We start from the raw sequence: 22,777 nt of genomic DNA on the forward strand, positions 1-22,777 counted from the left end.
ACTTAAAAACATGATGATTCCCAGGCAGGTTCTGCAGCTTTAAGGAGCTTCTTTTACTATGATTTCTAAGAAGATTTATGCAAGTTTATTCACAATACTTCATCAGAGATAATGATAAAGGAAACACTGAGTTTAAAAATACGTGTACATTTCTACATGAACCCACCGAAAATCAAATTCAGCTGGATATGTTAATACAACAGTTTTTGATTTTTTTTGATATTCTGATGAATAATTCAGCAGTGTCTGAAAAGCAATCATGGCTGGCTCGTATCCTCAAACGTGTTTCTTTTCCTCTCTCACACTCACACTCACACACACACACACACACACACACACACACACACACACACACACACACACACACAGGTTTTATTATTCACAATTCCTCTGCCATTTTCAGATCTCAATATCACACCTCCATCTTTCACATTAGCTGTTTCTCTGCCTTGGCAACAGGTGTGCTCTATTATGACATGTCATCTCCAGATTTTTACTTTCTAAACAGGCTGCAGAGATCAGCTGGAGTCACACTGCTGTTGTCTGGCTTCATTTGTCACAATTCAAGCTAATTATGAACATTTTGGAGCTGTTACCCAAACCTTTAACTTACCATTTTTTACAATTAAAATCAAAGTTTATAAATGTATTTATCTGACTGCTCTGATTAAAGAGTACTTGATTGGGAAAGATTTTAAACTGATGCAGAATAGATGCAAATATATGATGGGATGTGAGCCAGGAGGACAAAAATTTAGTCTATTCTCTGTGAGGCCCCGTGGTCCAGACCTGTTATTTTAGTTGCTGGAAGTTGTCCAACATCTGTTCATTAATGCAGATTCCACACATGTTTACTTTCATCTAGTCAACCTTTTGTTTTTGTTAAATGTATGCTGCAGTTCCTCTATGCATTAAGTCACTAGTTGAATTTGTAAGTCTCTTTCTTTGCACTAATTTTCAGTCAAGCTAGTAGCAAGGCTGAAGGCAGTGTTTGGTCCAGACTGAAATTTCTCAACTATCAGATGCGTTGGCATGAAATTTCGTTCAGACCTGCACCTTCCTCTCAGGATGAACTGTAATAAATTTGGTGATCCTCTGACTCTTCGTCTAGAGCCATCATCAGGTGTGTCCAACACTTTGGTCTGTGACCACATACCTGCAGAACTGATGACATTCCCGTCAGCCTCAGCTGTACTTTGGGTTTAGTGCTGATTAGCTAATTTGAGCATGCTAAGGGGCTTAATGTAATTTGTAGAACGTTTTAACCATTTTTTCCCTGAAAAATGAAGTTCCACCCCAACTTGCATGTGTCGCTCATCACTACGTCACATGTTTCATTACTCTGCTCTGTTGTAGGTCTACCTTAATTGCATCCAGAGGCCAGTGGTGGACATCGGGGGAACACAATCATGGTTCCCCCCCAAAAAAACTAGCTAAAATGCCATCTTAAATGCCTTCTTCATATATAAAACAAGACAATGTGCCCTCTTTGGTGGCCCAGTGTGCAAGAAAATATGCGTGCCCCTTTTGTGTAAGGAAACGCTGTAAAGTGCCCTCCAAGGTGCCCCTATGTGCAAAAAATGTGATGTAGTGCTTTCTGGGTGCCCTTCCAGTGGAACAAATGTGACGTAGTGCCCTCTTGGGGTGCCCCAACGTTTGAGAAAACAAATGGGCACCTTTCCAATCGAAAATTGGTCATGCAGTGCCATCTAGTGTGCCTTATTTGTGTGAGGAGATGTGGGAAAGTGCCCTCCATGTTGCCCCTATGTGCAAAAAAACACCTCTGCAGGGACGGATTACCACACAGGCCCACCACGCATGTGCCCAGAACTAGCTTCACAACCTAGATGTGGAGCGAGACGTTTCAGAGTGATAAGTTATTAATGTGTATTTATCTTTCACACGTAATATTTTAACTGAGCACCGTCTCTACATCACAGTTACAACTTTATGTCAACTGACTGCATGCAGGGTATGGGTGGGGTCTTCAAGGTTCAGTGAGTAATATTTCTGAGGGTCTGTCAACAGAAATGCAATTTAAGATCCATAACTATGTTTTCAGTGATGTATAAAGACCTTACATAATGAACCGTTATGTTTTTATTACCTTAGAATGAGAAATTTCTGTCTACATACACCGCGGGCACCCCCTTCCATGGATGTCGCCAAGTTGCATCGTCATTTTTCTACAGTAGCTGAGCACGTTTCATCTCTACGTTCTAATTGTTCTACTTCTGGTAGAATTCAGGCAGTGCAGACTCTCATCACTGTGTTGAATACGTACGTACGAAGAAGAAGTAGTAATAATATACTGCAGAGGTCTACAAATAAGTTTTGCATCAGAGCAGTAATTTCAACCACTAGATGTTGCTGCTGATGCTCACCAAAAAATGTTTTACCTTCAGATTTTACTGTCAGGATCAGTAAAGGTACTCATTTACTTATATTATGGATAGAGATCACACAAACTTGTTTCAGCTTCTTCCAAAGACTGATAAAAATAATCTGAGGCTGGTGTGAAAATGGTGCAGGTCTCTATCAGACAAGCGTTTCTGAGTTGTGTTCTTTTAATTAATATTTGTGAATCTTGGTCATGTAATGTGTAAACCATCTGCTGCAGTGGATGTTTTCTCTTCCTATCCTCCACTGGCTGTTTCCAGGATCACTGCCAGTTTTCAGTCACACCAACAGACTGTAATTTATTAACTGTACTGGATGTCTCCTCCTGGCTGCCGTAGATTAACCCCTTCTTCTCACACACTGATGCTCTGTAGCCTTCTACATGTTGTTGTTTATGTGTTCATGCTGCTGCGCGGTGCACCTGTTTTCTTGATCTGAGCCTGACCTGACAGCGGTGTGAGTGCTGACATTATAATGAGATCTGTCAGCCTTTTCTAATCTTTGATTTATAAGCAGTGGGCAGAATATACACCTTGGATTGAGTTGATCCTGGTTTCTAGGCAACAGGTTTCGGCTTTCAGGACCAAAACAGGCTCATAAAAACAGACCCCCCGTACCTGCTTTACTGTTTGAAAGTTAATTCTATAAAATGGAGCCAGCAGGCATGAACAGGTTCTGCAGATGTCGGGAGAGAATGAAATAAATCTCAAACTGTCAGAAGACGAGGAACAGATTTGGTTCTGAAAGACGTAATTAAAGGTTCAGTGTGTAATATTTCTGAGGATCTATCACCAGAAATGCAATATAAGATCCATAACTATGTTTTCAGTGGTGTATAAACACCTTACATAATGAACCGTTATGTTTTTATTACCTTAGAATGAGACATTTATATCTCCATACACCGCGGGTCCTGCGCCACCATGTTTCTACAGTAGCCAGAACGGACAAACTGCTGTACAGAGGGTGTTTCATCACTACGTTGCATACATGCGAAAAACAAGGAGAAGTTGTAGTAGTAGCAGCAGTAGTAGTTATTGTCGACTGGTTTATTAGAAGTAAGAAAAGAAGTGACATTTTTACAAATGGCGGACCACATGTATTATTTAGCACATTAAGAGCTGATGGAGCGTGTTTTGACCTGTAGGGCAGAACAACAGAGCAGGCTCACACCGGACTCCCCGTAGAGACGCGGCAAAAGCAGTTAAATTTCCACCTCTCAACTCAGGGAAAGCAAAGATATGGACACAAACTTCAAATGTTGGGCACTTATGATCCATACAGATTACAGTATTTCTCCCTTTAAAAAATGCCAGGTCCCTGCCAGCCCTCGACTGCGGTGATGAATTGCAAAAAGAGGAATAAAGGGTACATGGGACATAAAGAAGTATACAGAACAGTATACAAATATGTAAGAATACACAAATAAGAATAACTTTGCCAGGGGTAGTCTATATTATGTAAAGATATTCTTGCCTTGCTATATTTGTTGTACCTTTTTAAAGATCACTCTGAGAGACGCACAAGAACTCCAATGTACCTGTGCAATTGGCAATAAATGTTATTGTTTTCTAAGAGGACCATATGTTGACAGTTTTCAGCCTATTTGCTGTTGGATTTAGAAATTAAATTGATGTCATGTACAATCTCATGGGGTAAAAGTATGAAGTTAGTTTTTTTTACTGCTGAATATACAATTGCCATTAGAATTAATATATTTATTATAAAGTACTTATTTCATCTGAGGAGCAGGTGAATGCACAGTAAGCCATTGGTTGCAATTCGAAAACCTCACCACTAGATGGCACTAAAACTTACACACTGAATCTGTAAATAGGTTTGTTTGATAAACTATGCACACTAGACTAAACTGAATCTGTTCATGCATCTATTAAAAGGGTCTCCGTGGAGGTTTTGACCAAAGGTGGTGGTAGTAGAAAAATGTTTTAATGAGCGAGTTGTCATAATGCTCATGTTTTGTGTTCTGTTGACACACAAGCATGAGGGCGATATGGTCTCCTCCTACCTGCACAGGTCAGTGATGTGTAGTGACAGTAGGTGGAGGTTACATGGGTTGCAGAAGTCTGGATAAAAGGAGCAGATGGAAACGAAAAGAAAGGTTTGCAATGTTCTTTACATAAAACTTTCTATGTTTGTTCTGTCACATCTCCTTTACAGAGAGGAGAATTGGGAGAGCAGCCCAAGGGAAGAATTATATCTGATGAAATTTAATTAAATCTTTATATCTTATCCTTTAATTTATTGATTTATTTAACCTATTTAGTCATTGCCTTGTTTATTGCATTTTTTGTTATTTTTTTTCATCTGGCATCAAATCAGTTGAACCTATCACTTTATTATCTATATGAGACTATATTTATATTCCATTGTTGCTATTATGGTTTAGTTTTATTATTACTACTAACTATAGTACATGTATGTGTGAGTGTAAATGGGTATGTGCATGTACAAATATATACTTTGTGTATTTATGTATGTGTATGGGTTTGTGTGTGTATAAATGTATGTATTATTTATTTAATTTAACTTATTTGATTTCATTACCCTTTTCCTTTCTTGAAAGGTTTGAGCATAGCTGTAAATTTGACTACCTCCAAGGTTAGTTAAAAAACTGAAAAATGGAAAAAGAAAATTATACAAGTAAGTCTTAGATGGGAACGCCACACTTAGTTTTCCTGCCGATTAGACAGAATAAAGATCTTCCTGCAGGTTAATCCGGCTATGGTTCTTATTTAATATACTGGACCTATAACAGTATTTGCTCTGTGGTTATTAAACTTTATTACTTTCAGTTACAGACGTCCTCTTGCTGTTCTGGGCTGAATAGTGAAAATATAAACATCCAAATCTAATTTATTCAAAGCCCTGGTGTTGCTCCACGTTAGTCACTTCCCATGGTGGATCATTCTGGCTTTCTGTTAACTTCTCTACTTCTTCCCCGTCTGATCCTCTGAATGCCGCCTTCACACAGGAACTAATCCTCATTCATGAATAATAATACTCATTACTTTATATATAGATCGGCTACGCTCTGTGAAAAAATGATATCTAAGGAGGGAGAGAGTGTGTGTGTGTGTGTGTGTGTGTGAAAGGGTAGGAAAAGGCGTGAATGAGAGAGAAAGATGGGGAGGCAGGGAGGGAGTGTAATATGATTTCATCAGAGATAATATCCATGACAAACAGGACATTGGAGGAAGGAGGCCGGCTGCCTGTAAAACCATGAATAGGAATCAGATTACAGCTTGCCCTCTGTGCTGTTTCCCCTCCATTAACTAATGGACACTTCTCACGTGTTTGATGGATTGGGACTATTACAGCAGATCTGTTGCTGTATTCATCAGCTTCGATGCTGCGCTGATTTCAATCAGACGGTCCTCGAGAGAAACATGAAAGATGCAGATGCCGAAGAGGAAAGATGTTGTTCATGTGCCTAAAACAACAAATGTTCGATTTCACTGACAAGCTGGTCACGTGAATTATGAACGCTGTCTTTCAGAAGCAAAGGAGGAAGCGGTGTGATCGTACTGAGATTCTTTTTAGATAACATAAGAGCTGCCATACATGTGGCCAGACAAGATGCTGTTTATGGGTCTGGATGCATTAACACTGACAAATATAACAAAAACTACATACACATATTGCTTTAGAAGTGACGTTGTGGGCAGAAAATTAAGAAGATTTTGATTTGATAGTGTGACGGCCCCTCTGCAGGGTTCACACCTGGCACACCTGGGCCCGGTGTGCCCAATGCAGATAAGCCAGAGCAGCAGTCAGTCTTTTTTGGACCTCCTTTTCTCACAGCCTGCTTTGTTGTGTTTGGTTTCTTTGTCTTTGTTTGTGCAGCACATTTTCACTCTCTACACTACTGACTTTACAGATTCTTCCCATTCATTGGTTTTGCTTATTTTCTGATCAATAAATCATTTTGTTATTTAGTTTACCCGTGTGTCTCCCGTTTTTGTTACAGTCCAATAGCCGGGCTGTGACAAAAGTCACTGAGTGTCAATCAGTCCTTTATTAAAATGCGGATGTGCAACTGCATCTCCAGTTTGTTTTAAAACCCTACAGCTGACGGAACAAATTATCTCAGATATCTGTTTTCTTTTGGCCCTATGAGGGTAAGTGTGCCTCCTCCCGGATGGCAGGAGTCAAAAGTCTGCATGAAGGCGGTGTTGAAGAGTACGTACTCCACCTATCCTTCCCACCAGACCGTCTCAGCACGGATCATGGATTGTCTCTCGGACATATCTGCATGGATGAAGGCTTACCACTTTCAACTAAACCTCTCTAAGACTGAACTCTTGGTCATTCCACCCAAACAGTCTGTCCACCATAACATCAAACTACATGTTGACTCCTCAACCATCACTCCAACCAGGGTGGTGAGAAACTTGGGTATCATGATTGTTGACCAGCTGTCCTTTTCAGACCATGTTGCTGCTGTCTCTCGGTCATGCCGCTTTGCTCTATACAACATGATCATGGTTACCTCTTGCCTCTTGCAATGCCCTCCTAGCGGGTCTCCCAGCTTGTGTGGTGAAACCCCTACAGCGCGTCTGGTTCCCCTCTGGTCCCCCTCTAACTTCAAGAAGCTCTTGAAAACTCTTCAGAGAACACTTCCTCTGATAACACCTCTAACCTCTAATATGCACTTCCTGTTCTCTTCTTCTTCTATCCTCTACAGTTCTCTTGTATTGATTGCACTTTTTGTTAACTCTAACTTCTTGCATCAGGTATTTACCCCATTGATGCGATATGTGCAATGAGCTCTTACTAGTATGTGTTGTCAGTTGGAGTTCTCGTGCTGTATTGATGCTCTGTTGATGCTTGTATGCTGTTCCTCTAATGTAAGATATATAAATGGTGACTTTTATTTTTAAAAGGTAATTGTACGACATTATAAACACAACGAGACAGGAAACAAAGGCTGTTCATTAATTTTCCATCGTAACTTTAAGTCATATATGAATCAGTAAAGGTTTATTTTAACACAAAGCAGCTAGAATGGTATGAATTTTATAGTTTCAGCTCGTTGTTTATCTGTCCAGCTGCAACTTTATTGCAGGCAGCTGTTCTTAGTGAGAAAGCTCCTCAGACACAGTTCGAGACCAGCAGGTGAACATAGTGACAAGATTTCTACGGGGTGTTAAGCTGCTCTTAAACCTCCTTTCTGTTGTTTTATTCTCAGTAATCACCTGCATAATAGACTTCTAGGAGAAAACTCAAGCAGCCTAAGCTGAAGTGGTCTCTCTGCAGCCACTGTAATTACTTCAGGCTTCCTGACTTCAATATGAAAGTTAAGGAATCACATACTAATATACTTTGGTGAATAATCACCTAGTCTTGAATAGCCAGACCTTTATCCACACTTCGTTTTAGCACTGTGCCAGTGCTGGAGATGTCTGGCTGAATGCTTTGTAATTCTGGTACAGGGTGAAAAAAACTCTCTTTCTTGTTTGCATTTTCCTTAAACCAATCACAATCGTCTTCAGTGGCCGACAAAGCCAGGGAGGCTTGTTGGCATCACATTGAGTAAATTTGTAATTATCTTCAGTGTTCTTATTGTGGGCTAATTCTCTATTTTGTGCTTTCTGCCGTATTTTACACTTTTATGTGTAATATGATTAAGATAAAAAGGCTATGTCAATTGTAATGAAAAATGGAGCCAGGGAGAGGGAAAAATAATTGATCAATGTGGTATATTTATGAGAAGCTAATAATCACACACACACATCTGCTTTGTATTATGCATGCAGGGGAAAGATATATTAGACTTAGCCCACAATCATATTATTATCATGCACCTTAGAGTTTGTATTTAGAAGAAAAGACCAGAGTGATTTAGTTTTTTGTGACTTTAATTTCAGTGAACTTCATTTCAGCCGCAGTGAAACAAGTCAGGATGAAATCTAAATATAAACATAAATATTTTATCAAGTGGTGTGTATTAACATCCTACGTCTCAGTACAGATGTGGTGTGTAGCCCACCTATAGGCTTAGGGCTGGGTGATATGGCCAAAAATGTTATTACAACACAAACATTTCATATCATTCGATATCGATAATTATCACGAAAAAGTCAAATCATCATTTCTTTCAAGTTTAAAGGCTGATTTTTGCTCCTGAGTGAAAACTGAAGAAACCAGTTGGTTAATTATGTAGTTAAAATTTTCTTTATGGTCAGAATGTGAAAACTTGATGACAAACAGTGGATCACTTAACACATCTGAGGTAGAACATTCAAAACTCTTTTCAGCAAAATTAATATTTTAATAAAAAAAATTGGTGCTAATTTGTTTGTGATTCAAATGAATTAAACCAAATATTTATAGACGATATATTGAATATATATTGATATTTATTATATTGTTATTGAGTAAAATTATATTGCGATTCTTATCATTATTGTTTTATTGCACAGCCCTATTTAGGCCACAGGGTAACTTCGAGTTAACCACGAACCAAACCTTCTCGGAGCAGTTTAGAGATGCGGCGTAAATTGCCAGGGCAACAGACCTCAGGTAACACCTGTTCACCTTTCATAGTACGGGTTAATCAGGTTGCCTGGAGATTGTTGTTGTTGTTGTTTCTCGTAGCGACGGGGGAAAAAGTAACAAGCAGATAGCGGACTGGGCGGAGTGCCAACTGAAATAGTCGACCAATGACCATTGAGCCAGACTTCTGATTATCTGATGTGCAGGGAGCTATACCGGTACAGTTAACATTTTGAGTTCCAAAATCCTGTTTTAATGTGTTATCTATCTGGATTTGTGATGTAAATATGCGATTTATTGTTCCTTTAAAAGACAAATATAGGCTACATCTTTAATTTGAACAACACTGATTGTAAGAAAGGAAACAATTACTGGGAACAAGTCTACTCAAGTTTAATAAGCCCACACAGAGGTCTCCAGTTGTTTTCAACACAGCTGTATTCGGCTCTTTTTGTCTTTGGACTACAGTATACATTTGACTTCAGCCTACTCAGACTGTGCACACATTACTCAGTAGCATATTATGCATTGTATTGTAGTTTTCTGCAGTGTTTTTGTAAAGAAACCGGGTTTGTTCTCTACATCATGTCAGGCAGAAACAGTCCTAACAGTAATCGAATCAGAAAACACTGTAAATGTTCACGGAAAAACACCGTCGCTTTATTTGAAGGACTTAAGTGTTTTCTGCAGGTACAGTAAATCCCTCTCAACGTGAACTGACTGTTGTTGCCTCTCATTTATTTACAAACCTTTCCAACATGTTTTATTTTTATGCCTTTTATTAGCCTTCAAACCAGCGGTGTAGTCTACGTGATCCGCAGGTATACGCCGTATACCCACTAGGAATGTTCGAAGATTTCCGTATACCCACTTAAAAGGCGAGATGATACGTAACAACATCGTTTTGTGACAGAACTTTCACACGTTCATTCATAAATTCACCCGTTATGCGTTTACGTGGCCTGTGACCGGGAGCTGACGTCAGCTACCAGACAACAACACGGCTGCGTGGCGGTCACTCGGCGCACGTTTGAAATGAACTAATGTCAATCACTGAAGGGGATGTGAAACGCGAGCAAACTCAAACTACACTCTCAGTGTTTCGGTAAGCCTGCAGCTAAAGCTGCTGCCGCTCCAGGTGACACGAACGTTAAAGTTACTGAAACAGAAAACGAGCCAGACAGGGACGTGCACAGGAATTTTGAAGGGCAGTTGCTCTGACCTGAAAAAAGGCACTAAACACAGTATCCAAAATGTATTAACAATATAAATGTCACCAAAATACATATGAGAAAAAGAGTTCCTTATATTATTGTTTATTGTTTTTTTTAATCATTATTATTATTTTTTTTTTCCTTTTTTTTTTATTTGAAAATAAATAATCTAGATTGAATTGACAGATGGGGAAAACTCGCTTCTAATAAAATATTAAATAAAAAAACGCTTAGATTTCGGAAAAAAATACAATCCTTTTTTAACCTTTTGGCTTCCCGTACATTCAGTTGCGCTTCTAGCTCGTATTCACTTCTGTTGGTACGTATCACGTATGGTAACTGGGCAAAACTACGCATGATTTGTTGTAGTATGATTGCATAAAGGAAGGAAACAGGAATTCCGGTAGGGAACAGAATCGACTGACGTGCAGGCAGCGCTGCAGCAGTGCAGCCACTTAAACAGAGTTTGCCCTTCCCCTACTGACTTTCACTTTCGGTGCCCGAATGGAAGTGAATGAGGCTTTGCGATCGCGATTATTTTTTTATTTTATTTTATTTTCTCGGAAGGGCGAGTCGGAAGGGCAACTTGAGTCAGGAAAGGCAAACGGGCAGTTGCCCGGGCAACCAGAGCAACCCCCCTGTGCACGTCCCTGGCTCAGCCAGATGAGGCTGATGCTGTCCTAACGTTACCTGCTGAGAGAAAGTAGCAAATAGACCTATGTTATCATTAACGGAACTTAACAGCATGGTCGGTCTATTCAATTGCATGTAGAACTAGTTAACTAACGTTAATGTGGTGGATCAATGAATGCGGGAGTGTGTGTGTGTGTGTGTGTGTGTGTGTGTACAGTAGTAGCAGTTCCTGGATGCTTGCTCTTGCATTTAAGCTTGTACATAACCTAAGTTTGACAATGGTTTTGGAAGATAAGTGAGCTTGAGATGATGTGGACCACTTTTGGTGTCCTCGCTGTTTACATATTCTGTAATGAATGAGTTTTGGTGATAGAACTGCACATAGGCCTGTATACTGTATTCATTGTTATTACTGCTTCTGAAAAGCCTCAGCTTTCCATCATTGTTCATAATAGTTGCAACTTACACACTTAAATGTGCACTGAAAATTGCTGATAAAACCTGTGCTTCGGGGACCAGATTCATGTAACATCTAAGGCTATGTGTAGCTCCTAACTGGCTGAGTTAGATGGTGAGTAACATTAAACATTAGAAATTCAGTCTATTCTCCCCACCTGCATAGGTGGCACATGTCCCCACCACTTTTTGAAAGCATTTGTTAAAAATGTTCTACATGCTATGAGAAAGTAAACATGTAATGCAATGTAAATAGGCTATAGAAAAAACAGATCTGCATAATCCCCAAAAACACTGTAAAATAATGGGACATTTTGCACAGTAATGTACCGTTATTCATAAATACAGGTGAATACTGTAAATGTTGATACCTTTGAGGAACAAAATATTAACAGCAAGCTACTGTACAATCTCACGGTATAATACAGTGTTTTTTGTTATGTTGCTCGAGTCCGCCCTTAACTCATCTGAGCACAGCCATGTTGCTTCATGTCCCACCACCTCATTTAGCACATGGTCAACCTAAAAAAACCTTTAAAATAGGCATTCAGTATTTTATTCAACATAGAAGGAAGGATAATAAAGAGATGAAGAACTGAAGACGATTTTCACCCGGATTCTGACCCTGGCAGCACTGAAGTGGACAAAGCAGATTACCATCTGCTGCTTTCTTCATCGCCTACTAAGCCTGCACAAAATTATCCATCCTGCTCTTGTGGCTTACTTAAGAAGGTAATTTCAATCTTATCAAAGTCAGCATTACCCTGTTATGATATTGTGTGTTGATTTTATCAATTGTAAAAGACATAAGCATAACAAAGTGAAACTTACTGCTTGACATTAGCCTACTTTGTGTTAACTCATGTTGCAAGCATACATGCAAACAAAACATAGGTCTATATACAAAGTTTCAGAAAAGTAAACATGCACTACATTACATCAAAGGCAATCATTTACTAGTTGCATGCTGATATATAGAGTAATAAACCAGATAGATAGATAGAGCATATTAGGTTGCTCTCACATCTGCCGTGTTTGCCAATAAAGGTCATTTAAATTTGAATTTGATATCAAAAGAGACTGATCATTCACTCATAATCCACTCAGGACCTCACTTTCAAACAAATGAACGATCTCACAGCAACTCGATGTTCATGAGGCTCGCGACTGGGACGCTTTGCAAAGTTTTCTTTAACTGGATACATTAATTTCAATTTCATCTTTTAAAACTATTATATCATCTTTGTTCACGGACACTTGCACTTGCTTCTCTACATAATAATTTTTGTGTTGTCTACTGTGTTGTGTTTTTAATTGTATTTTATGTAATTGCTAAAACTGTATGTATTTCTAATGTACTGTATTTATTTCAGCCCTATTTCCTTTTCCCTAAGTGGTTACCCCACTTGTAAATAAGCACTTGTTCTTAAAAAAAAAGGTAATTTTTTAAGGGAACATGTCTCAGCACTGTGTTTTGGTCTGTATCTGAGTTGAGTAGTGTTAGTTCCAGGTTTGTTCTTTCACTCGCTTTCTATCGCACATCATGATCATAACTCATGGATACTGAAGGTAGGGTAAGTACGGTAGGCAAGTTGTAGAAAGATTTTTGAGAACCTGCTTGAGATGATTAATTGTTCTTATGGATTGTATTTTACAAGAATGACATTACTTGAAATTTGTTAGCAACTGAATTTCTTTCTAGTGATTTTACAGTATAACACTGCAGTGTTATATTCTGTGTCGAATTCTGCAGTACTTTAATACATTGTACAGCAATAAACTGTTTATGTAGAACACTGAAATAACAGTATAACCACAGTATTATACTTGTTACAACCCAGCTCGTTAGGGTAAGGCAGTAACGAGTATTTGGGATTGAAATGAAGGTGGTAAAGGACAACTGAATTTAGGTTAAAGTCAAATGTTTAATTAAATGATTTGTCTCAAGAAAACACAACAAAAGGAGGCTATATAGGTACTGACAAAAAAAAGGAAACAAAAGGAGGTATTGTCCAAAGACAGCTCTCTACTCAAAAAACACTGAAGAACAAAAGGAGGTCAGCACCTACATGTTTTACAAGAATGCAAAGTAACCAAACAGACAATGCTCAAACCAAAAGAGTGGCACTCACACTATGTGATTTACAAGGGTTCTAACTGACGGAAGCCGCTTAGGCAGGCAACCGACAGAAACAGGTAAATGCCAACACTCAAGAAATTCACTATTAACAGGGGTACGCAACCAACAACGAGGCCAACTGATCACTGGCTCACAGTCGCCTCGAACTGCAGCAACACAAACTATTTGTAGGCCAGCTGGTAACCAGGACTGGTTGGCAGGTTCGGTCGGATCTTCGGCCACACCAATCACAGACGCCAGCAAACAGCAACCAGGAAGTGGGCGGTCCCAGGTCCAGAGGAACCAACACTCAACAGGGACTCACAGCTGGGATTTTCATACCATTCAGAGAACTCCAGAACACAACTATTACTCTAAGGCAGCCAGCGGCGGCCGTAACATACTGTAATGCCTATACTTTATACAGCACATTACTGTAATATATTTTACAGTAATAAACTGTTATTTTAATTTTATTACAGTAGTTACACTGTAGAATAACAGTTTCATGCTGGCAACTGTAGCTGCCAGTATTTTACTGTAATTTAACGACAAAATTTGTTACAGTGTAAGCTTAAAAAAACCCAATTTACTGATTATATTCAACTATATTTTTATATTCTGAATTGTCACCTGCCACCTAAATTTTGTTTCCCCTTTATATAAATAGAGGCATTTCCACCATAAATTGGTGCAGAAAATGTCTCCAGAATACAGGAAATTAAGTGTTTAATGCTGAAAATCTTCTGGGGGAGGACCCACAGACCCCCCAATCATATAATTTCATCAATGAATATTTCTTCAAATATTATCTTCTAGTCTTGTTCTTGTGAACACAATATTCTGCATTGTCACGTCTCACATGCTAAATGTTTTGTCACAACCACGCCACTTTTCAACACAAAGCAACGCCCTGTCCCACCTGTAACTGTCATTGGCTGTTAGTCTTTGCAGTGTTGATAACACACAGCCTAAGCAGTCCTTCAGAATGCTCTCTATTACATGTACATGCATACTGCATGTATTAGTGAGTGTAGTGGTGCTTATGGGACGTCACGCTGAGACGACTGAGTATGAGGGAACAATCACAGTACACTCACTAGAAAAAACTAGACTACACCACTGCTTCAAAATGTGTCAGCATCTGACTGAGCCTTACACCTGAACCCACCGCCACAGTCCACCAGCACTTGGAAAGATATTCCGGTTGTGAAGAATTGCAATTCGAGAGCCCGTGATTCTGCCCCTGTGGTTTGTCCCTCCAGCACAGCCTGCAGCCAATTTTCATCACGGCTTCTTATGTTCTTGCAGCTGCTCTCGATTATTACGCCTCGCTCGCTGAGATCCGTCTATATGAACCGGTCCTGCTTCACTTCAGAGAAAGTACAACCCCAGATCCACTGCTGGTCTCTCTTGACAGGAGGCTCAGTTCTGTTCAATTAACTGCGGGAGTCAGGAAACACTCAGAGTGGGAATCAGTCTGTAGTGGGAGATTTTTAAATGCGGAACATGTTTTTAGAGAATGTATTTGTTCTGTACGGCTGTACGTCAGGTGCCCACATGAACAATAAAACAGGTTTTGCTTGCTGTAATCATTCTTCATGTTTAAACTGGCCAGTGAGAGATCCCCTGCTGAAGCAATTTCAATGCAAGTGATTGGGGGTAAAATCAGGCCTCCTTTTGTCTGATGATGATATGAGGCTTCAGCAGTCTGAGCTAATCAAATCAAGTGAGTATCTTTCAAATTTAAAGTACTTTCAGTACAAAATTCCCTCTGTGTGTTACCTTGGACGATGTTTGAAAAGAAGCTGCAGTGGAGGGACAGAAGCACAACGAGAAACTCACCTTTATTTGATATTTGTCTTCTGTCAGTGTCGGCATATCACCTTCCTTTCCTAATATAGTTGCTAAAACTACTAGGGAAACACGGGAAACGTTCAAAAGTGAGGAGGGAAGTCTGTTAATGTGATCAAAGTCCCTTTAAAAAACTAAAGCCCTATTTAAAAAAAAAAATTAAATCTGTCATCCTGTAAAAATATTTGCGCACAGAAAGCTTACGCTCTGAGCTTTATCGCCGTGTTCAAAGCTATCAGACTCCCTTGACAAAAACAGTAATTTTAACCTCTCTAATCTACCGCTGCCTCCATTGGTTAGTTTGTTTGTATCATTGTGTGACAGAGCAATAAATCTGTCAGAAATTCCTGTGACGTTTATATATTTTGTTACTGGTCTGACCTCTCTGACCAATCTCTGCCTACGCTCTCTTGATCCCTAATTCCCTTGTTTCTATGGAGATGGGTTGTCTTGGTCCCAATAGCCACTCCAACCCCAAAGCCAACACACACACACACACACACACACACACACACACACACACACACACACACACACACACACACACACACACACACAGCCTAGCCGCTAATTGGCTGTAAATAACTTCTAATGGCTATTTATTTATGGCATTTTTATTTCTCACATCCACAAAAAAAAGTGTTTCTGTCCACCCCCTCAACATGCCCCCTTCCCCCGTTCCTTCTAATGTCAGATTGTGTCAGATTATATAAAATGTAATTTTCTAGTTTTTGTTGTGACTGTGAAGATTCATCTTCATGCACAGTCTTGGCAAAATCAAACAGATACCACAGATTCACCTCTGTAATCTGTGTGATGCTAGTCCTTTTAAAATAGTAGAGGAAGAGTTCAAGGGCCCTGTTACAGAAAGTTCCTATCTTAAGTATTAAATTAAGGTAGGAAGAGTCTAAGATAGAATTTTTCCCAATTTGGTATTACAGAAGCATCCTAAGTTTAGGAGAACTGTTAAGCTGTCCTAACTTTACTTTTCCACCAGGTAGTCTTTGCTAACTCTTTAATCCACATGGTTATTAACTGATTCTACCCACGTGTTTGATGACCAAACACTCGTTAGCAGAAGGCTGTAGGCGACGTAACGCCGGATAATGTCATTAGATAAAATAATGTAAAGGCTTGGTGTAACAAAAGGATCCTAATGCAAGTCTTTGGTAGGAGGAGACTGTTAAAGACTAGAAATACATGAAAACATGATGACCTTAGCCCGCAGCCTTTATTATTATTGTTACCGTCATTATTAACTTTGCCCAGATGAGTACGGGCTTCTGCCGGGGTCAGTTAGGGAGCACAGGAGGAGCCACCACCGGGTTCCTCTGACCTTTGGACACAGCAGCTGCCTTTCTCTTCGTGCAGCGTATTCCTTCATCTAAATGGCGTCCACAAAAAGTGCTTCTTTTTGCCAGCGACAGGCTCGGACTGTTACAGCAGGTGTCTGACAACCTGAAGTCTCCCTCAAGGACAGTTCTCATTCTGAAATCTACTCGTGAGAGGCCAGCTGTAAAGTCTTGCTAGCAGCTCCTCTGCGTACACAACGAAATCCTCTCCTTTGTTTCTACCGGCCACTTCCAGCAACAACTTGCCTCCAAAATATTAAACTTAAAAATTTAAAATGAAAACAACACAGCGCCTTTAAGGCTCAGCTGAGGATAGGATGTCTTCTATGTCTCAAAACAAACATATTTTCTCCTTGAACCATCTATGTAACTGTTGACGTGAGCTTCGTTGTCACTACTACACCAGAGGTACTTGTACCCAAGGGGGTACTTCTGCATCTAATGCCATTTAATTATTTTTATTTTATTCTTTTACCAGCCTGTGAAGACAATAAAGATCTCTTAAATCAATATTAAATAAATAAATAAATAGGCCTCTGAAATAAATCCTGAATTTAAAAAAAGGGTTATTATGAAATGAAAGTCTCTTGGAATAAATAAAAGTAATCATTTAGCATCTTGATACAGCAGGAAAATACAATATAGGCTACAAAATTTCTATATTCCTGCTCTAAATATACTTAATTATGCCTTTAATTAGTTTACTTAAATAATTAAGAGTGTTTGTAGCTTAATGAAATGTATAATGAAGGATATGCAATAAAACTATGATTTTCAGATGTATACATAAATGACCTTATATACCTGCTGTATCTAATTTGATACACACATTTCCAACACGATTTTACTATAAAATAAGTTATTAAATATCAAGTAATTTTACATTGCTTCAATCCAGTAAAAAAACTATTTGAATGTTTTTCTCATCTTAACTCCTTCAAAATTGGCAAAGGTTTCCTTGCAAAACCACCTGTAGGTCACCGAATGATAACCTCCACTTTGGCTGTCTTGATTGAAGGAGCTAAGGTGGATTATCCGTGCATTGCATGTATCTGATCGTATGAATTTGTTTTTTTGGGGCAAAAAATGATCACACTGATGATGTAGTGGTCTCTAAAACTCATGTATCATACACTTGGCGTTAAGTGGCAGTCATCAGGGAGTACGTAGTATCAATAGTGTGTGTGTAAAGTATCAATATTAATATTTTTCTAGTTCAGACATGTTTTAACTGAGTAAACTGTCAGTGACATTTAAATTCTGTACCTTCACTCATGTTCCTCAGGTGTAACAGGACTGGTCCACCTGGACGAGAATGGAGACAGAGAGACGGACTTCGCTCTGTGGGACATGATCGACACCAACTCCAGCGCCTTCCAGGTGAACAGACACACACTTCCTCTAACTCCTTACCCTGATCTTAAACAGAGACACTGGTCAATTTCAGAATCTGGGATACTTTGCTTCCTTAACCTGTCTTCTTTCAGACAAGTGGGTCCAAAATATACATTTAGAAGTTTATTTTCCTACAGTTTGTCTGTGCATCTGTGGATTTCTTCTAAAACTTAGCGTTCTACTGCAACATCTCCTGCTGCTGCCGCTGTCGGCACCCCGGTGCCGTTGGAAAGCTCTCTCCACAGAACACTGCTGTTTTGTCTGTGTAATTGTGCCTGTTCAGACATGCTGCTACTTATTTATTAGTTCTGATGTGGTATAGATGTTCTATATTGTTGTTAGGGTTTGATTCAATATTGGGTCTGTAAATATTGATTTTCAATGAAAACGTGTAGAATAGTACAATATTGATCTTTACAGGCCGTTTTCTCAAAATGAGTTTTTCCTCATCCTCTGAGCCTGAAATCTCTACTTCAGTAGCACTTACAGACACCACACTTTCCAGTCGTATTCCTGACTAAGGGGTTTGTGCTAATAGCTTCAATTATAGAACATTTAATTACCAAAAACAGGTTGAATTTAAAAAAAAAAAAATATTGTCTTAATATAAGTAATCAACTTGGAACGTTTCATGGTGATATCTAATAGTTAAATGTTTGACCCTTTTCACCTGCAGTGTCTCGCCTTGACCATCAAAATTACATGCCTTAACTTGAAGCCCTTACCCTGACCTGATGTAACCAAAACCTTTAATACCATATCTGAAGCCTCCAAACAGCGTCTCTGCATTCAGGTTAAAGTCCCCTCAGGGATATAAAAACATGACACACACCGCAGACTTTATTGGTTTATTCCCTGAACAGACAGAATAAATCAGGGTGAGGAAAATTAAAGAGCTTCAAGATTACAGCAAATCTTTAATTACTGCTGCAACAAACATTCACCACTAATTGTCCAGGAAATGCAAAATAATTTAGCGTAATTGCACAAAGGTTCTAAAATGTGTAATAATTAAATATATCTGCACATTGCTTTTGTTGTTGAGACTTTTAAAATGAAGCCTTACTCAGACAGTGTTTATGTCTCTCTGGGAGGTGGAGTGTTTTTAATGTTACATGTGCAGGTCAGTGTGAAGAGTGCATATATGAACCTGTCGTTTGTCAGCACACTCATTGGTCCATTTATAGTTGTTAATAGTATGTCTTGTTCCCATGTGAAACAGACTCTTTTCACAGTACATACTGTGACTTGTCATAGCAGGAGAAGCCCTGCTGGGTAGAGGTAGGAGGTCGTAAGAGAGCTGAGATATAGGTCGACCTGTATTTTATGTATATTTTCACACTTAGTTTATCTCTTTCCTTTTCATGTTCACCATCACACCTCTCTCACCCTTCATCAGCCTCCTTCACACTTTCCCTCATAGGTTGTTATTCTGTGTCAGTGTGTAGGCTGGGTCTGTCGTCTCTCTGTAAATCCTCCAGGAACTCGGTCAGGATTCATCCACCATGATGAAAGTCCACTCATCTGAAGTGTAGTGCTGGTTTAAACCACACAATGAAGGCTTCATACTCTTTAACTCCTTGTCTCAGGGCCCTGACAATGCTGGAGCCCTAGGCAAGATTTTAAATTGGTGGCCCCACATGTCCAACCCTAAAAAGTCCGCCGCAGGGGTTGTGCCCTGCCTTGTCTGATAGTTAGCGTCATTCTAGATCCCAAAGTAGACGCTGCTTGCTTTTAAAATGTTTAATATATAAAAATGTTCTTAGCCAATATTACATTTTTTCATTTAGCTAAGGCTCTTAAAGCGAACAATTGCTGTACATGTCAGAGGTCACACGCCTCTGGAGCAACTAGGGGTTAAGTGTCTTGGTCGGTAACACATTGGCCTCTCACTCCAAAGGCATGTCTTATCCACTGCGCCATTTTGTATGTAAAATCTAAAGGCCAATTTAGATGGAGTGTAGGTCTAAATGAGGTCAGTGAGATAGGTAGGAGACAGACTGTGGGGCTTTGAATATTAGTAATAATAAAAGTGATTTCTGGTTTTGGCCCTCTGCTAACTTAGTTTAAATGGATCAAATTCTGATACTGAAATGTATTATATAGGCCATTACTACACATTTAAATATGTACAATCTCATTATATAATTTCCGGTACGACATTATGGTGGTACCTTTGGTTTGGGAGACCTGGGTTCGATTCCCACTGTGATACATCCACCACTGGGTCCCTGAGCAAGACACTTAACCCCTAGTTGCTCCAGAGGCGTGTGACCTCTGACATGTATAGAAATTGTAAGTCGCTTTGGATAAAAGCGTCAGCTAAATGTAATTATGATAGACTGATAGCAGATTTGAAGCACTCACTGATATTACTGATTGTAAAGGGATGTAACTGTTTGGTGGAGTTGATACTATTCCAGTGGTCAAACTCGCACAAGTAACACAAGGTGAAAATTTAATTTGCATTGAATGTGAACACGCCATTAGAAAATGGACTTCGTGCAGGCAAACTGACCTGAATAATCGTTGTTTGCATGATCCTGTTGAAATCAATCTAAAATAAAAACTATGAAAGCTAGAGCATTCATTCTTTTTGCAGCATAAAGCTAAGGCTTGTGTTATGTGAGGTGCAACTGCCGTATTTTGGAGCACTTTTTTTGTCTTGATGGCGAGGAAGAGGAACTCAGGTTGATTGACTTACAAAACCTTTAAGCTTAGCTTGTACAGATTTTAGGGATATGAAGGATTTCTGCAAAACTACCAATGTAGGCACTGGCGGACTATTTCTAATGCAGAGTTCAAAGGGTTCACTGCGTGTGAGATTGTTACACTGGTTCCAAGTTCTTTCTTTTGACCCTAAAATGTGAAATGCATGAACTCCTTTGCTGCAGCAAATTACTACCAGAGCATTAACAACAGGAAGTGGGAAATCTTTACACTTTAACACTTCCTGCCTGCCAAATAAATGTCCTCCTGGGAAAGTAAAGGGTTATGATGCCAGTGGTGGAATGAAGCAAAGTACATTTACTACTGTAATTAGTAGCATACTGTTATACAGCTTTTAGGTTAGTTGTACTTTACTTTATACTTTAACTCTACCACATGTCAGGAGCAATATTGTACATTTTACTGCATTACTTTTATTTGACAGCAACAGAGTTACTTTTCAAATTGAAGGCCATTTAGACATCTGCATTGAATCTACACCGGATATGCTCCATGCTTTGAAATCTATTCTAATGAATGTAGATTTGTATAATATTGAGGTACTTCTACTTTACTGGGGTATTCCCATTTTATGCTACTTCTTCTCCCCTACATCTCAGAGGCAGATATTGTGTTTTTTACTGCACTACATTATTCTGACAGCTTTAGTTGCTCGGTTTTCAAAATATAATTCATTATAGATACATTTTAATTAAACTCCCCAACAGGATAAAATGTAGACTGATTTTGACCAGCTGCAACATTCATAATGATTATCCAAAAACATAACTGTAATGGCAAATTTTCCTTGACCTCTAGCCTTAATTTCCAATGTCTGTATCTTTACCATCACACGCGGGCAGGAGGGAAGTTTTACACAGACACACAAGACATTCCATCATTATGGCATCGTCATTATTGCAACTGAGGTTTGTGGCTTATTGCAGTTGTAAATAGTACAAATGGATGAACATACCGGTTAGTTTCTCATTCTTTGTTTCCAGTTGTTGCGTGTATTCTGATCTGTGGTCTGGTGAGAACTGTGGCTGTGTTCGAAACGGGCAAAACTGCTGTCTCAGAAGATGTCTTAACAGGACAGCGAGGCATCGAGTGCTGTTCGAAACGGCTCGAACGATCTCTTCTGTCTCCTGGGACGCCTTCAAGCTGCCCCAGTAACGGCCAGTTTTGAAGGCAGCATCGATGGTGACTGGATGCTGACTATTATATAATAAAATATCATGCCAACAATAAACATAAATGGCTCCTACAATAACTGTAACCTGACGGGAGTTCTCCTGGCCAATGAGTATCTTTAATTTTTATGCTTACCGTAAATTAATAGCCGAGTCCCAAATAGCCGCCCACCCTGTTTACTGGCCTGGTGTGGGAACACATTTTGACAAATAAACGCAGGTCTCCATTAGACGCCTGGTCTGGTTCTTATAGAAGTTCTCTGGATGTATAAAACCTCCTAACACAAATATTAATGTTTAAATGTATGATCAATATGTCAGTATGGACATGCTACACATTGTTAGATCGGTTAGATTCTCCACAATTCAGTCGTTCAGATCATTTAACGGAAACAATGAGCCCCAAAGTCTAATTCTTATAGATTTACTTGTTTAACCGGTGTAGGTACAAGAGATGGGGGGGAAAGTGCTGACTCCTGTTACCTTTGAAGCGCTCGTTAAGTCTGAATGTGTCAGCTCCTTGATTATTTATATTCCTTTAGTCTGTAAGGGTCCACCCATCAAAAGAATCAAAACAGCTTTTCATAAAAATGAATCCAAGTTGTGAATCCTGTCATGTGAAGTCCATCACTCTCTGTGTGCTAACTTCTCTCACCCTGCAACATGTTGTTCTCGTTACATTGCTGCCTTCAAAATAAAAGTGCTTAAGCCGTCTGTTGGAGCTAGATCAAATGAATGACTTATATTTGATATTATTTGATCATTTTTATACTGTTTGAAATGAATAAACTGTTTCATAGTAGCCTATTTCAGTTTTGTGCAAGAGGAATTAAAGGTCTGTCCCAAATACAGGCAGGGTCAATTCAGTGATTTTTAGCAAATAAAAGCCCGGGCTATTAATCAAAGTTTTACGGTAAACCTCTTTTGTACTGCGAG

The 22,777-nt window shown here is 39.2% G+C and overlaps 1 protein-coding gene across 2 annotated transcripts in view; it reads left to right on the top strand.

The window, feature by feature from the left end:
- LOC119896925 (atrial natriuretic peptide receptor 1-like) overlaps positions 1-22,777 on the top strand; it is a 151,813-nt gene that overhangs the window by 99,018 nt on the left and 30,018 nt on the right. For both annotated transcript variants that reach the window (XM_038710358.1, XM_038710360.1), the window contains exon 6: positions 17,830-17,924. In XM_038710358.1, the coding sequence (XP_038566286.1) occupies positions 17,830-17,924 (95 nt within the window). The remainder of the gene's footprint in view (positions 1-17,829; positions 17,925-22,777) is intronic.

Source organism: Micropterus salmoides, unplaced genomic scaffold (assembly GCF_014851395.1).
Source record: "Micropterus salmoides isolate LMB-PRFRI ecotype aquatic unplaced genomic scaffold, ASM1485139v1 Ms_hic_scaffold_11, whole genome shotgun sequence".
In the NCBI taxonomy this organism is placed as follows: domain Eukaryota; kingdom Metazoa; phylum Chordata; class Actinopteri; order Centrarchiformes; family Centrarchidae; genus Micropterus; species Micropterus salmoides.